The 17,877-nt window shown below is 43.4% G+C and overlaps 1 protein-coding gene across 1 annotated transcript in view; it reads right to left on the bottom strand.

Moving 5' to 3' along the window:
• Positions 1-7,809: 7,809 nt before the first annotated feature.
• Positions 7,810-17,877, bottom strand: part of Mccc2 (methylcrotonoyl-CoA carboxylase 2 (beta)) — a gene marked incomplete at its 5' end in the record, with an annotated part of 58,265 nt that continues 48,197 nt past the window's right edge. The window contains 4 exon segments of the mRNA XM_005413932.2: positions 7,810-9,250; positions 13,200-13,285; positions 15,463-15,577; positions 16,895-17,051. Coding sequence (XP_005413989.2) covers positions 9,133-9,250; positions 13,200-13,285; positions 15,463-15,577; positions 16,895-17,051 — 476 coding nt within the window.

The raw sequence follows: 17,877 nt of genomic DNA, 5'->3' as shown, positions 1-17,877 counted from the left end.
GAGTTCTTCTAAAGCTTCCCCGGACACTCCACACCTCTCATCCTGCCACCTCAACCAACACGCGGCAGCCCTGCAGCACTTGGAAACACTCCCATCTCTCGTAGTTCTTTCTCTCTAAGCAAAAGAACAGCTTGCTTTGCTATCTTCCAAGATCACGCGTGTGGTGTCCTCCAGGTCAGTGATGCCCACCCCAGGATGTGCAGCTATGCACCTGGGCCACAGGAAAACACCAAGGGCTGGATCCCGGGAATCTCTGTCTCTCTCTGTGTCTCTCTCTGTCTCTCTCTCTGTCTCTCTCTCTGTCTCTCTCTATTTCTTAAGTGCAGTGCAGGTCAAGTTATCAGGCTCAGAACCACTGCTCTGTGTGCCCTCTAATTTCTCAATATTCTTCATAGAATTCAGCTTAGATAGAGTTGAAGACAATGGTTAGTCCAGAGAATACAGATCGTTATGGTCCATAATCAGGACTTCAAAAAAATTAGTGTAGCCTAAAACGTGGCTAGCTTTATAAGGAGCCTCATCACACTAACCTGTGTCAAGCTGGTGGATAAACAAACTCCCAGGGTATTTTCTTCTCCTATGTGAACTACAATTGCAAGGCTGGACTTCCCCAGTTCTATCCCTGAGCTCTTTATTTTCTTGAATTCATCATTCTTAGTTTTCCTCTTATTATTTTGAACCTTTAACTTGCAAAGTGTTTTGAATTGTATGCCACTGTTTACTGAGAAACAGTGAGCCCGTAAAGAAAAACAGGAGTCTAGAGGGTAAAAACAAGTTCAGCTGCAACATATGTGGCTAAAATCAACTTTGTTTGCAACAAATGGCTCCAGCTGCTCTGGGGAAGACTAACGTAAGAGGCTGCCTAAGAAATGCTCATGCTGTATTTTCTTAATAAATTAGTGAAATAAAGGCTAATGACAGATAACCAGGGACCCTGGCTGGGAGGCTCTGGTACTGACCCAGGTAAGCAGAAAGACCTAAGTTCAGGCTGATTTGGTGGTATGGGAGAGGACTTAGGGAGGTTTTTAAGGGGTAGAATCAATAAACTGTACTGGGAAACCGATGTCAGGTAAGGAGGAGGGAAGGCTCAGAAAGACTCCACGCTTCCGGCCGCAGGGTAGGAGAAGGCAGTTTCTAAGAGCATGACTAAATGCACACCACTGTGGACATGTCTCATTAAAACAATCTCTGGCTGGTCTTGAAGACCTGCTAAGTAAATAAGCAGATGCGAAAGGACAGGCACTATGTGATTTCATTTAGATGAGGTGGCCGGAACTGGCAAATCCACCAAGAGAGAGAAAATAGCAGTTACCAGGGGTTGTAGAGAGGGGTTTTCATTTTTAATGAATACTGAGTCACAGTTTGGGAAGATGAGACGGACCTGGAGATGGAGTGTGGTGATGGCCACTCGACACTGTAAATGTACTTACTGCCACCCAACTGTACACAGATGGTTTACAGTGGTCAGTTTTGTGTTACATACATGTCACCACAATAGAAAAAGTCAATAATCTCGAGTTATTTATCATCCATGTAGGTAGCGAATATTCTCTTAGTCACAGTTGGTTGGAAATGAGCTGACAGGAGTCCTTGGAGACCTAAACCTCTGTTCAGCCCACGGAGAAGTTGGAGCCCAGGCACCAGAGCAGAAAGAAATGACTCAGAAAAATCCCACGGAAGCAAAATGTCAACTGCTGTTAGGACCTGTTACGTAAAATCCTTGTTTTTGCTTGTCTGTGTTTGCTCCCATCTTACCTCTGTCCATCGCTGGGGATAAATTTCTTTAGAACCTCCTAGCTTTTGGTACCCACTGTTAGCAATTAGCCTGAAGTAAGGCAGAGTCAAAACTAGGCAAGCTTTTCTCTGTGCTGTGCGATCTACCTAGGAAATGTATATACAGTCCCAAATGTAAGACTAAATTCATGCAAGTGTCTTCAAGTAGACAGTTGCCCCATTCTGAAATCTTCTCAGCTTTGACTGCACACTGGAGTTGCTTATGAGACCTTTAAAAATGACCCCTACCTGGGGTCTAGCCTGAAAGTCTAATTGATCCCCCGGGAGTCCTGAGGGGCAACAGGATTCTTCTTATTTACTTGGTTCCTCGAGTGATTCTCACATACCCCTTGGGGCGTGAGTCTCTGACCTTAAAGAACACATAAGACAGATTCACCCTTCCCCAAATGACAGAAATGTAGTGACTTAACAAAAAATACATAAAGGTGATATAATATTCCGGAACCAGGAATTTATCTCAGAACCCTAAAATTAGAGCTAGGAAGGAATTTTGAGATCATCTAGGACAGTGGTTCTCAAAGTGTGGTCCCCGGGCCAGCAGCATCAGTGTGGGCAGGAAACTTGTTAGAGATGCGCACTGTGGGGACCACTGCAGACCCACAGAGCAGCAACTCTGGAGGGCAGCCTCTCATCTGTGTAGCCAGGCGTGGTGATGTACACCTGGCATCCCAGGACTCTGAGAGGCTAAGGAAGAAGGATCAAAAGTTTGAGACCAGCATGGGCAACTTAGTGACTTAGTGAGACCCTGTCTCAAAAAAAATTTTTTTTTAATTTAAAAAGGTCTTGGGATGTAGCTCAGTGTAAATGTCCAAAGGCCATGGGTCCAATCCCCTGCATTACAAAAAAACAAACAAAAAACCTTCCAGGTAATGCAGTACAAGCTAAAGTACGAAAACCATTATTGCAACTGGTTTTTTGTTGTTCTTGCTTTTTGAGGCAGAGTCTCACCAGATAGCTCAGGCTGGCCTTGAACTTGTTATGTAGTCAGGGCTGGCCTTAAACTCTTGGTGATTCTCCTGCCTCAGCCTCCCAAGTGCTAGGATTACTGGTATGCACCACCATGCTGGGCACCATTGTTCCAAAGAGGTATGGGGGACATTAAAAAATATCCCACTGAAAGGGGAAACTGTAGTAGGAAAAATTATTCTTTTTAAAACTTTGTTTTCTTTGAAGCTGCCTAGCTCTGTAACTGCTTCATGGCTCTGTAATTGCTTTCTTGACCCTGTAACCATGACAGCATAACCAAACATACAGGATGCCTGATTATAACTGATGGCCATTAATTTAGCCCTGTAACTGATGAGCTCACCCTGCCAGCTAGTCAGAAGAACTACAGGCTGTCCTGTCCCACCTTTGTAACCCCTGCTTATGCCTCATATAAAAATGCTGGCTCATAGACACTCATCGCCTGGCCTTTGTTGGAAGTTATTCCAGCCGGGATCACAGGTGTAGAATGAAGCTGTTCACTGCCTCCTGACTTCCTCAGGCATCGTTCTTTTCCTGGACCCGGTTTTGCTGCAACACCCCCACGCCCAAAGATTCCTCTTCAAACACGGTTAAACTTCTTTGGCTACTTTCACTGTGAAACTAGGGTAGAAAAATCACTAAGCTGGTCCCACCCATATATTATGAGATGAGGAGAGGCTCACCCAAAATCACACCGTTAATGAGTTGCAATATCCAGACAAGAAGTCAGACCTTGTGACTCCAAATTGAGCTCTCTCTCCCAGAAACAGGTCTAATGCTTGCTGTCAGGGATCCTAAATCCACTCCAGTATAGGCTTGTGATCTGCACAAAAAAACTCTATTAGTTCTTTTATTACAGTGCTCAGTTCTAGTGCCCTGATCTTATAGTTCCTTTTTAAAATATTCTTCATGGTGAAAAGAGGTTAAAAAACAGGCCACATTAAAATCAAAACAAAGTTTTAAAAACTTAAAACACCAATGGCTCTAAAATAAAAACAGGAGTCTCCCAAATATTTGCACACTTCATACAATAAATGCCAAGTGTAAACACTTCAAAAGGGATTGTGAGCATTCCTGTTTACCATTCATGTCAGACTGTGCCCTAAGGCTACCCAAAGTCACTTAAATCTACCAGGAAGTCACTTAGTTCTATTTCCTATCTCTTGGCCACTTTTAGATTTTCTCCAGTGGAAGATTTTTCAGATTATTAAAGCAAGATTTCCAAGTAAAAGTAACCTAAAACCTTACTCAGACTCATTTTTCAGTTATCAAAATGTTGTGACAAATGGAATTTCCCTCGTGACAACTCAAGCCCCCGATCCATCCTCACTGGTGATGTGGTACAAAGTCAGAACCCTCGTCTTTTGACCATTCCATGTCCTTGAGGACAAGTGCTCTCAGTTCACTCTTCTAAACATATTTTATCATATCTGCTGAGCCCAGAAATGTAACTGCCAGGCACAAGAGCAAATCATCACTGCCACACCTAGTTTCAGTGTTCCAGTGGTTCCTTTCTGAAGTCTTTTTAAAATGCAGGTAGTAAACCTTCCTCCAGGTGTGATAAGATAGAGGAATTTAGGGTAACCTTTGACTTGCGGCATATGCTACTAGGTAGGGTTTGTTGCTTAAAGCACTGCAGCCTGACTTAGGCAAGTTAAACTAATAAACAGGACAGTTAAAAGGTTACAAAATGCCTCAGGCTTGCAGATTCCCAGGAACCCAGGCAGTACTAGTAGGAACCAGGGGCAGGAAGAAACAGCCTCCTGGGGTTCACTGGAACCCAAGTGACCAGTCTTTGTCCATCAGTGTCAGTCTCTGTCATTGGCACAAGTCAGCTGGAGAGTCCACTGAACAGATCTGTGTGGCCAGCTCTCAGCCAAGGGGCAGGGTTCTGCCTCATATTCACCATGTCTGCCTGTAACAAAAGAAGTGTAGTTCCCATAGAACCACAGGGCAATCACCAAATGGTGGAGGGGTCCAGAGCTGGGGAAACTCCCTCAAGTCACTGCTAGATCTGCAGAAGCACAGGGACCATGCTTTCTCTCTCTATGCCTGGCAGGTAGGAGCCCTCAGCAAACATCTGTTCATCTGAACCATGGAGTGAAGATGAGATCATTGGCACACCTTACTCAACCTTCCTTCCACTCCCCGTCCACAGCCCACTTGCCCCACTGCACTGCCTGGCAGGTGTTCACAATTTCTCAGTGACTTGGACAAAACACTCACCACCCACAACTTAGAGAGGTTTATTATGGCTCACAAGATTCAGTCCATGGCTGCAAGGCAGAAAGGGCATGGAGAAAAGCTGCTCACACCATGGCGGCCAGGAAGCAGTCAAAGAGACAGGGAGGGTGGAGCTGGGATAAGACACCCTGCCAGGTCACAGCCTCAGCTACTTGCCCCCTGCAACTCGTCCCTGAGTCCTAACAGCTATGAACTCAGTGGATGAAGGATGCACCCCCATGATCCAATTGCCTTCAGAACCTGAGAGGCTGGGGGTACATTCTAGGTTCAAACCATATTACAGTGGAAAAGGGAACCTGGCGAGATGGAGAAAAGACAACCCTCGGCCAAAGGGGTGGGTTCTGGTCCCTTCCCACCTTCCTGAGGTTCCCACAACTCTTTAGTAGCAAAACCAAGGCTGAACTGATTTCAGCTCGGCCTGGGTTCTTTCCACCACCATGGCCTCACCCCCTGCATTCATGCTGAGCCTTACAACATGCACGTCACCCAAACACAGCTTCCAACAGCTACAGGAAACCCGGGTTTACATGAGACAATTCTATTCTCCAGGAAGCTAATATTTCAGGACCTGAAAGCACCCAAGGTCATCATTATATCCAGTGCTATCTGGACCATGAAAATACACTTAGCAACACGTCTTCAAAGTCTGTGCACACTTTGACCCAACTACCCCACTTCTAGGAATCTATCCTAAGAAAATAACCACATATATAAGAAACTAGAGAAATGTTCACTGCAGGATTTCTGTAATGCTGTAGTGGGAGACCAAAAATCACCCAAGTGTCCAATAATAGAGAAACAGTTAAATGAAATAACATCTATATAATATCATGCTACATCACAATTATAGCAGAAGAAATGTGTCAATATATTCACAATGTATTAAGTGAAAATGCACATTCCAGAGTAAGATGAAACACTTGATTTTTGTAAAGCAAATTCTTAGGAAAAAAAAAAAATACAAGAAAACCTTAAGAGCAGTGGCTATCTCTGGGTGTAGGATTATGCTTTTTGGTTTGGGTTTTGTTCCAGGCATCTGGAATACTGACTTTACCAGAATTACCAAAGCTAACAGGTACCCAAAGTACTCGTCCACCGTGAAGTCTAAATTCCAGAGAGATCAATGACACACTCCAGTCTGCCCATCGTGGGCCTGGTTCAGACCTGTTTCCCAGGAGATTGCTGCAGAGTCTGTCACTCTCAGGTGTCCCAGCACAGATGATAAATGACAGGGCTACTTCATCACAGCCCCATCATCTGCAAAGGATGTTTGCCTAGGAAGGTACGAGATGCAGAGAAATTTCATTTGGCTCTAACCTGCTTCCAGATCCAAGGGAATTTGAGGCATATTAAGTAAAAGCAAATCATTTTGCAGAAAGGCTTTTGTCAAAACAATTCAAACCCAGGTCCTCAGCAAGTATTACTTGTACCTCATTTGTAACATTTTAGAGAAATGTTATAAATGTCACTAAGCTATGATTATCTAGTTCATCTTATTTAAATGAATTCTAATTTGAAAACATCTCTTGAAACTGAAGAAAATTTGTGTCTAAATACTGTGAGACGCAAATTTAGAGGCTGTTTATTTCTTTAAAATCTGTGATTGGGGCTGGGGATTAGCTCAGTAGCACAGCGCCTGCCTGGCAAGCACAAGGTCATAAATTCAATTCCCAGTACTGGGAAAAAAAAAAAAAAATCTGTGATTATGGATTATGCAATAGTCAAAATGCAAAAAACAAAGACCTATTTTGATTAAAAATTATGTTTTTATTGGATAATTTTTTTAAAGACAAAAGAAATAAAATTTCAAAATAGGAGAGTAGCAATGGTTAATACATTGCATATTATCTTTAAATTACTCAGACTACAAGATATAGGCATTTAATTCTCCAAATATTAGCACAAACCTTTCTTTTCAATGAACTAAGAGAAATTAGTAGTGTAACTATTTTAGCTATCGTGTGTGTGTGTGTGTGTGTGTGTATTTTTTTTTTCCCTTTTCTCCTTTCCCTCATCCCAGTTTCACTTCATTGGATAAATTCTTAAAAAAATAGCCTAGTGCAAATGGTTTTAATGATGGCTATAGTAACCCTTTTAAAGTAACTCTTAAAAGGCAAAAATATTCCTAAGATATCTGGAATCCTTGAGTTGCTGATGGTTCCTACCAAAGGAGTATCACCCCATCTTGATAAAATCATGTTTTCTGACACCGATGCAAATTTTAATTAAAAATTAATATGATTTAAAGGTATTTAACATGGCTTTTCCACCTGGACGCCTGGGAAGCCCTCCTGGGAGGAGGGCTCTGAAAAGGCAGAGAGCGGCGGGCTGCATCTCGAGCCTGTTGATGCTGCTTGGTGCCGGGCTCTCAGGACTGAAGCACGTGCAGTTCTCCAAACACAAGGGGTTTATGCCTAACATGGGACTGAAGTCTACTTGGTCAAGTGATGTGCTTCCGTGTACAAAGCAAAGAATGACGCTGGGACTCCAGGCAGCAAACTGAACAAAGCCTAAGTCATCAGGGGAGAAGTGATGTGTGCCAGCAGCAGAAGCAGGGGCAGGGTTCACAGACATTCCAAAGCCACCTCCTACAAAGGCCTGGACACAGGACCCTTTTGATGTGGTCCCACTCAAGATTTAAACTAACAAAAAGTAGGCACATAAAAGTGGACTGTGCCTTTCTTTGTAAAAAAATTTTTAAAAGAATGTGTTCTTTCTGATACTACCTCAGAATTATGATATGTCTTCCCCACAAAAATAAAGTGAATGATACAGAAATGCAGCCTCAATTGAGTATCACACAAATGTTTGAAATGCTAATTTTATTAGGAAAACATCTGATAGTCATGTGAAATCATATAATCAATCACCTAATTTTAAAACTTTGTGGCCTAAGGACAGCAGTTACAATTTTCAATTGACAATTTTTTCCATTGATCTATTCATTCAACAAATACAGCACATCTACAAATGGCAGGCATTGAAGACACAGTGTGAAAAATAGAGACGGATAATGGGGATGGCTGCACAACAATATGGAAGTATTTAGTGATGCTGGGCTTTAAAACGGTCACATGGAGCACTCTCGGGCACAGGAAGGATAAATCTGAGTCGCTGTTAGGGAAGTGGATGCGCCTTGCAACCATCATGCTGGCAAAACAAACTGGACCTAGAAGCGTAAACATCGCATGGCTTCCTTAGGTAAGAAACCCAAAGTATAAACAAATTTAAACAGCAAAATAAAAGACAGATAGGAAACGAAAGAAAGTCTGTGGAGATGGGAAGGGACTTAGGGATGTGAAAAGACGTGAGGGAGGGTGGGAAAGGGGGTAAAAATGATCAAGATGGGCTACGCACATGCACCGGCTCCTCAGGGTGAGTATATTTGTTATGTATTGCAAACATATACCCATAAAAACAGAAAAGATAAAAATAAATGGTTGAGATAAATTTATATGTATCTGACCACAATTTTTAAAAATAGGTATCTGTGTGTTCTTTGTATCTTTTAGAATAAGCACGTACTCAGGGTTACCAATGACAAGTGAGACAGACTGCCGACCCAGTGCCGCTGGGTCCCCTCCACTAAGGGTAGGGACGGCCGGCTGGTTTCACAGCACCGAGATCTCAGGGTCCCTGGGACAAGCGCTGGCAGTGGAAGTCAGGGACAGAGGGAGGGAGGGAAGCGGGGGTGGAGAAAGAGGCGGGGGGGGCAGCGGGGAGAGGCCGGGCGCAGACAGGGAGACGGCTGACTGCCAAGGCAGGGAGGCGGACAGTGGCTGAAGGGAAAATATCATGAAGCATTATCAGCAACATGATCATTTCATTGGAGATACAACTTTATATCAATGATCTTAACAGCAGGAATTTACAGATTATAGGATTTTTCATACTTCTTGTGGGATTCAAAATGACAGCAGTAAAACTGAGCCATAGAGAATTTCTCTAAGAAAATTTAAAAGGAACTGATGCTTGTCAAATGAATGTGCTCACTGATTTTTTTTTAAGGTAGAAAAGTACAATGTACTGTGCTTAGAAAAAAATATTTTAACAGCCACATGATTAAAAAAAACCTTCAAACGTTAAGGCTATGACACGTGTTACTTTTTGGCACATGTTTGACTCCAGTTACATCCTGAAGATGCCAAAGTCAGTCTTCTGGATTGGTGCGTTGAGGGCCGCGCTGATACTGAGACCCAGGACCAATCTGGTGTCCACCGGGTCAATAATGCCATCATCCCACAGCCTGCCCAAGAAGGGAAATGGATTATTAGCAACTCAACCACCAAACCACCCCTGAGACGCGCCAAGCCCAGAAACACCAAGGAGAACCTTCTTCAGGGGAGACGTGGACCTCGGATGAGCACCTTGTCCCAGAATCTCACAACAGAAGCCATGTTCAAGAGCGGGAAGGAAAATTAAAGTATCATTTTCTACATGCTAAATTTTCAAAGATCAAAAAAATATGGTGTACTACCATCATGACTGAAACTGAAAGAGGCATTTTATTTTGTTTTGATTTGGTTTTTAGTTTTTTGAGACCAGATCTCTCTATGTAGGTCAGGCTGGTCTTGAACTCACCAGGTAGCCCAGGTTGGCCTCAAACTCATGCCTCCTGCCTCAGCCTCCCAAATGCTGGGATTACAGGTGTGCACTACCACACCTGGCTTGAAAGAGACTTCTTTATACAATGGTGGGAATGCATAACCCCTGTGGGAGGTAATCTGGTTTATATTATTAATATATACATTTTAACTTAGTAAGGCGACTTCATGAATTCATATTAAAACTAATATTCTTGCTGAGTGTGGTTGTGCACACCTGTAATCCCAGCATTCCAGAGGGTGAGGCAGGAGGATCACTGTGAGTTCAAGGCCAGCCTGGGGCTATAGGTAATTTCAAGGCCAAACTGCACACTACATAGTGAGACTGCCTCAAAAAAACCAAACCAAACCAAACCAAAACCAAGACAAACCAAGCCCAAACAAAACAAAACAAAACAAACGAACAAAACAAAACAAAACTAACGAACAAAACAAAACAAAACAAAATTCTCTCAAGGCCAGCCTGGGTTACACAGTGCATTCAAGGCCAACCTAAACCACCAGGTGAGACCTTGTCTCAAAAAACCTATATAAATACATTCATACTTACATACGAATAATCCTCTCAAGTATGTGAAAACAATCCTGCTTGCATTATCACTACTTATGATAAACTTTATGATAGCAAAATATTGGGAATAACAATCTTAGCTAATAATGCAGTAGTTAAATAATCAAACGGGCACATCTGGCACCTCTCCTCCATGGAATACTCTGCACACATTAAGGAAAGCGGGCCTTCGAGGACTGGCCAGAAATTATTTCTAATATAACTTATTAACGCAAAAGAAGAAAAGGGGTGGGGGAGAACATGACTTTTCCCTGGCAACCACAAAATGTCACACTGAGTTTAAGGTTGAAATCTGACAGTAATCCCTGATTTAAAATTATTTTTAGATATTCCACAAAAACACTTTCCTGTCCTTTTTTTGTCCAGACAAATGTACAAATCATGTTGTGTTTCTGGCATTAATATGGAAAGAGAACATATGCCCAGGTAATAATCTCAAACCAATATCTTGCTGGGCGTGGCGGCACACACCTGTAATCCCAGCAGGAGGATCATTGCAAGTTCGAGACCAGCCTGGGGTACAAAGTGAGCTCGAGGCCAGCCTGAACTGCAAAGCGAGACCCTGTCTCAAAGAGACCAAAAAAAAAAAAAAAAGCCAGTATCTTTATTCACCCAACTCTCCCATAACTCTGAAAAAACTATAAAAGTTATTCAATTTGATTTAACATACTTTACTAGTAAAGTAAGTACCTCCAAATGTATTTTTGTTACATTCCTAGCCCTTTTGTTATTTTCATTACTATATTTGTTATTTTTGTTACATTCCTAGCCCTTTTGTTACTATATTTTGAGACACAGTCTCACTACGTTCCCCAGGCTGTCCTTGAATTTCCAATCCTCCTGCCTCAGCCTCCCAAATAGCTGGAATTATTAGGTGTATCCCACTACACCAGACTCGGCCAAAATTTAAATAGAGATTTTAGCTTGCTTTTCACTGACAACCTCACATTTATAAAGAAAAATGAATGAAAAATTAAAGAAAACTGAGTAAGAAATACTACTTTTTAGAGGTTATTAGAAGTTTTGTTTTCTTTAAACAAACTGCCTTCAGTATCTGGACATCACATCAATTATTAAACCATTCTTAAATCGACAGACAGAATCAAACCTTTACTTGCAAAACATTCATCATAGGGACCCTAAAGTATCAGTGGCCAATGAAAAGAAAGCGTGTAATCTGCACGTAGGTGAACTGACTGCATTCCCTTCTGAGGTCTGCAGCATGTACTCCTCCAGGCACGATGATGGGGGGGCTCATTAATGGTGCCCATTAAAGACTGCTCCAGGTAAGAGGCTCTAATCTATTGCCCGATAAAGCTGGACTGTAAAAACAATTAGCAGAAGCAAACTGGCAAGGTACATACGAAACATGTAAGGATTAAGAAAAATACTGGAGGGGCTGGGGCTGGGGCTTGGAGGTCTGGTGCTCACCTAGCACACGTGTGGGCTTGCTTCCACCCCTGGCACTGCAGCCAAAAAGGAGCCGGCGGTGCCCTGCTCTGTGAAAGCACAGGTAAGCTAGAGAATATTGCCCATCTAAGACTTACTAAACTAAGGGTGGTACCCTGAGCCAGCCTGAAAGTCCTTGCATGTTTCAGAAAAAATTGCTGCCTCCCCGCACCATTTCAGCAGGTGGGTTCAGCACCTACCGACGGATGGAGAAACCTTTCTGTCTTCGAATATTTATTTCAGACGCTAAGTCTATCTGGGTCATCTGTTCTCCGGCCTCACATGACATCCACTCAAAATAATATTTGTAGGAAAATAATAAAGGATGCAGCCTTGATCTCAATACATCATTTATCATCACTGGTACTGAAAACAAGCTCATGGCTCACACAAGATCTTCTAGGTTTCAAAGTTCAATATTTCAACTGTCTCTGCAATTCTCTGCTACATGAGAAAAACTGTCCTTCAGCTGATTTCAGGTTTTACCTTAAATTCTCACACAGCTCTCTGTTGCTTCCTTGCCTCTACTGGCTGCAACAGAAGTCTATTTGCATGATCGCAAAATGAAAAGCAAAGCCTAGAAATATACTGTTCTTAATGAAGGGATCTGATGGCCCAACACAACAAAATACATCTGTAAATCTGTAAAACAAAAATCGCATTACAAAGGGGACAGACAGTCCCTCAAATATTATCTTAAAAATCCCAAATGTTAGTATGTGAACTCAGACTCTACGGCCTGAGGAACCAGATGTTTCAGCTTCGAACCCCAGTGCTAAGAGCGCTGTGGGTCACAAATGCTGTGTTCAAATGATTTAAATCGATTCTAACTTTTGATTTTCTTTTCTCCCTTCTTTCCAACTTGCCTTCACCAGTAAACAATATTAATCACAGCATAACCTAATTTTAAGACATAAACAGTCATTTTTTCCCCATCTGCCGAAAAGATGAAAAAGACGTGAAACTCTCATCCTCAAGATGCAGAGCTCTGAAGTTGTCGAAGGCACCCGCCAGCAGGTCTCCAGCTGGAGCAAGGCAGGGAAAATTTATTACCTCATTAAGTGGCATAAAAACAAACACCCAACAGCTTGATGGTGAGCGAGCTAATTACTTGGCGCTGACATGTAGGCCCTGGCTGTGACTAATCACCTGAGTGTGCAAAACACACTTGTTAACCAGCACCAATTCATGTCCAACGAATTTCATGCCTAACACGGAGTAAAAACAGACAAGAGAGGTGTTTTTTAAGTAAAAATTAAAATTCACTTCCTGAGAATGACACAGCCAAGACTGTAACCGTCGTTCCCAGCTCCCAGCACGGTCCACTTCTGGCTACAGGGTTCCTCCTGTCCCTGGAAACCCCAACTGGCAGCAGGATGAGGGCTGCAGAATCAGAATGATACTGATGGATCGACGGCACAGGAAAGCCGCGGAGGAGAGGCGGCAGTGTAAAGGCCCAAAACTAGGTGCACCCAGATATTATCTCCGATTCCTATGAAGGCCGACCATCCCGAGTATCAGTGCTGGCTGCCAAGAGGCCGCCGTCCGGGAGTCAGGGCCCTGGCTCGCACCTTGCACTGGAATAGTAAGGGTTTCCTTCCTCTTCGAACCTCTTAATGATGGGTTCTTTCAAAGCTGCTTCATCAGCACTGGAGAACTGAAAGAAAAGGGGCCATGAGTAGGTCAGGTTCATCAGAACAATGGACCCTGCCCAGATAACCTCACAAGAGAACAAATTTCATGGACAATAATGTTACACTATTGTGTGGTGATATATAGCACATGAGTGACGCTCCAACATACATAATCTCACCAGAGACATAAATATCAAATTAGTGCACTGTGACCTCCCTTATCAGAAGCAACACCCTATGGCTTATTTAACATAAGGTCAAAACCAAGGGCACCACACACCACCGCATTCCAGCGTAGTACCATTGGTGGGAGTTATACAATACAACAAAAGAGCAACATCACCTCGCAGGCTCTGGTTGAGAAGGTGAAGTATAAGATGTTCATTTCAAACAGGCAAAATTGGAAAAATTTCAAAGTTTAGAGGGATAAAATGTCAACCACACCTTGAATAACCAGCTTTCATTTCCCAGATAATGAAGAGATATTTTCCTTTCATTAAAAAGTTAATGGCATTGAAAAAAAAGTTAATGGTCCTCCTATGACAAGAATCAACTGATAATTCAAACATAAAAGTCTTCAGAATTTATTTTGAAACCTGGAAAAATATTTTCACCTTACAAAAACTTTCCACATTTGGAGCTGTTATGGTTATGATAGGGTAAGTGAAGCTGATATACAATGCTAAAAAAAAAAACCTTCCACACCAGAAACAAGTGACTCATTTCAAATAAATCCTACCTTATTTTATATAAACACTTCAGCATTTTAGTAACATTTTACAGATCAAGAATATATATGGAAAACCAGTAACACATTGTACTTTCCCTTCATAAATGAAAAGACGCACTTGAATATCTGTGCATCAACCAATCAAGGAACAACTATTTAATAAGAGATTATCATGCTAGAGTTTAAGGCATGTCTTCAAATTAACGGGCAGAATGTCATACCTTACCTTCCCCACCTCCATGACCAGCTCCTCCCACCCTCACACACCCACACACCCCACACAAGCTTTGATGGTAGCTGGTGCTAAAGTGACTCTAAAAGCTCTGTGTTAACTCTGCAGAGTTCCTGCTGCTTGGCACAGACGATCAAGGAGGTGAGGCTTAGGTGGAGCTTGATGTTAACCCAGCTCCACAAGCCAAGCGGCAGACCGGACGACGGGCAAGACGTCGCCTGAAAGGGCCACACTTCTTCCATGTCATGTAGGAGCAACTTCAGGAACACGTGACTACCATTTAAGGCTTGGGGCTTACACAAAACAGTTACAAAGTTACAACTAATAAAAAATTTAAAAGAAAACACAAAAATTCAGGAGCATCTCAGACAGACACCAAAGCAGCCACCTGCCAATCTGCCTCTCTGCTGGTGTCCACTGCCAGCCCATGTTTCTCCCTCCTTTCCCAGGACTTGGACACTACGTGTTGCTCAGGAGGGGCCTGAGCCCCCCACTCAAGGCAGCTTTCACCACAATCTAAAAGTGAAATGGAGAAAACAGAATTCTGCTGCTTCTAGTCAGAAAATCAAGGAAAAAAATTAGACTTATTTAAATTCCACTAACTACAAATGACTAAGAATCAAATATCTTCATGCCCAGGCACTCACAGGAAGTTTTTGAAAAATTTGTAAACAACCACAAAAGTGCCTCAAAAGAAATGGATTTGTGTGTGTTTATGTCTTTTTGAGACAGGGTCTTGCTACGCAGTTCATACTGGCCTCGAGCTCACTTTGTAGTGCAGGCTGGTCTTGCATTCACAACGATCCTCCTGCCTCAGCCTCCCAAGGGCTGGGATTACAGGCGTGTGACACCACACCCAGCAAGAAATAGCTTTAAAAGAGAAAGACAGATGGGCTGGGATGTGGCTCAGTGGCAAAGCCCTTGGCTACCAGGGGTAATACCCTGGGTTCAATCCCCAGAACCATAAAAAATACGTAAATAAACAAGAAAACAGACAGCCTAGATGCATACACCTAAATCAATGTCCCAGCTCCCAGCTCACCATCTCCTACCAGGGGTGGCGAACCTTTCAGAGCTTTTAACAATAACCAACAGTTGGCTGTGGCACACGTGCCACAGGTTCGCCACCACTGTGACCCCCTCCCCTGGACACAGTAGGATTCCGGGTCCTCTGCTCCAGGACTCCTCTGTGTTCCTTGCTGGAAGCCAAGCCCAGGAGGAGGAGAAACGTCACTCACTTGCTTCCCCTCCCGTGCTCTTTGGTCCTTGGCTACGGTGGCTAACACACTGGCCGCCTGCTCTCCTCCCATCACTGAGATACGAGCATTTGGCCACATGTAGAGGAACCTTGGGCTGGGAAGAAAAACAGAATGATCAAATTCATTCGAAACACAGTACAGAGATTTTTCAGAAGCCATGTTTGCCTTTTGAATAAGTGGTTTTTGTTTACTACTGTACATTATATCATCTGAAGAATTAAAAAAAAATCATGTCCAAGCCAGGTATGGTGATGTTCATCTGTGATCCAAGTACTTGGATGGCTGAGGCAGGAGGATTACAAGTTTGAGCTCAGCCTAGGCAACTTAGGGAGACCCTGTCTCAAAATAAAAAATAAAAAACAGCCTCAATGTAGCTCCAGTGCAAATGCCTTGGATTCAATTCTCAGTACTGGAAAAACAAAAAAGCGCCTTAGCTGGGCATGGTGGCACATGCCTGTAATCCCAGCACTCAGGAAGCTGAGGCAGGAGGATTGCCTTGAGTTCAAGGTTTGCCTGGGCTACATAGTGAGACTCTGTCAAAAAAGAAAGGAAGGAAGGGAGGGAGGGAGAGAAGGGGGAGAGGAAGGAACAAGGGAGGGAGGAAGGGAGGGCGGGAGGGAAGGAAGGAAGGAAGTGCCTGGAATTCACATGGACCAGTTTCCATTGCCTGTACATGCAACATGATTTCCAAGTTCTGCAGTAGTTCACTGTGGGTCTAAAAGTGATCCTAACATTGCCCTGTTATCTGCAGCCTTGTCTTGTTTTCACTCCTGATACTGGCTTCTATGCACCTCCTCTTTTTGTTTGGTACCACCAAGGGATTACCAAGTATATTAATCTTTCAAACACCTTGGGGCTTTAGTGATTCTTCTACCTCACGTTTGCTGTTTATTATGTCCTTTCTATTGTTCTGCAGTTTAATCTGCTATTCTTCCTGGGAAACTGGATGTCTCACTCACTGATTTTCAGCCTTACTTCCTCTTCCAGTACAGTATATACATTTAAGGCTATGGACCTTTCTCAAAGCAAGATCTTATGTTGCGAGTTCACGGCCAGCCTGGGCTACAAAGTGAGCTCAAGGCCAGCCTGAACTGCATAGTGAGACCCTGCCTCAAAAAGACAAAAAATAAATAAAATTACAAAGCAAGATCTTAGCTGCATCATGTAAGTCTTAATGTGTGCTGTTTTCATTACTGGCTATTTCCAGTATTTCCTGGGTCCCCCTGTAGACTTTTCCAAATAGTATCTTCAGCATTAGATTTAATTTTATCCCCAGAAGATATAAATTTGAGTGCAACTGATCAAGATTTGGGAATGCCATTCTATAGCTCACACCTGACTCACCTGACCACTTATAATTACCCCTGAAGCATGTTTCTTTCTCTCGGAGAAAATCATCATAACCACCTACCTGTACGCTCGGCCACACATCCCGTAGTTTCCAGCCCCGTAGGACCCCCCAATGATGACGGTTATCTTAGGCACTTTGGCACAGGCTACCGCAGTCACCATCTTGGCACCGTCTTTGGCAATTCCCTCGGCCTCATAGTCTCTACCAACCATGAATCCTAGCAGCGAGAATAAACACGGAACTTTGGGTGACGAGATTAATGAACAGAGTTCAGCTTCAGCAAGGCTACAACGACATCTTGTCATTCATATTACCGCAAGCCTCTTGCACTAACAAAATATTCATAGGTGAAGTACATCCAAAAAGTTTGCTTTGAGAAGTAAAATAAAATTTTCTCTCAGCACTTTTTTAATTTCCTTAAAACAGTTTACCAGGATGCCCAAGGAGACCTTTAAGCTACAAAATGGAGCTGTCTATCTTCCGGCCATCACCCCAAAGCGTGGCTTGATGGTGAGAGACTGTGACAGGGACAGGCAAGGAGAAAGCATCCTGGCAAGCCCAACCGTGAAGGCTTCGTGTCCACTGACCTGGTTTAAAAATACCGTTCCTTCTGAGGCTCTGCTTTAAAACTTTGATGAAGGGAGGATTAATGTTTCATGGAGACACACAGAGCCCCTGCCATGACTCACTAGCAAGGATACAATGCCTTGCGAACACTGCGACTGCAGAATCCCTCTTTCTTCACACCCAGCAGAATCCCTCTTTCTTCACACCCAGCTCTCTGAATCCGCTCTTCAGCTGCCCTGTGCCACCAGGACCTGGACAGCCCCTCGGCACCATCACCCGGAGACCCCCACACTTGGCCCCCTCCTGTCTGCAGCAGCACAGGGCTCCTCTCATCTGTGTGCTTGAACTCACTGCCTCGGATTGCTCTGTGGCTGTCCCGCACCTCGCCATGCGGCTCCGTTCAGCCAATTCTGACGGTGCCCTGTGCCCACTGCCCCGGCACAGGAATGGCAGTATGGCCCCTCACTCTGCGTCCT

This window comes from Chinchilla lanigera, unplaced genomic scaffold (assembly GCF_000276665.1).
Source record: "Chinchilla lanigera isolate Chin_1 unplaced genomic scaffold, ChiLan1.0 scaffold00174, whole genome shotgun sequence".
Lineage (NCBI taxonomy): Eukaryota > Metazoa > Chordata > Mammalia > Rodentia > Chinchillidae > Chinchilla > Chinchilla lanigera.
This window is presented reverse-complemented; position numbering and strand designations above follow the sequence as displayed.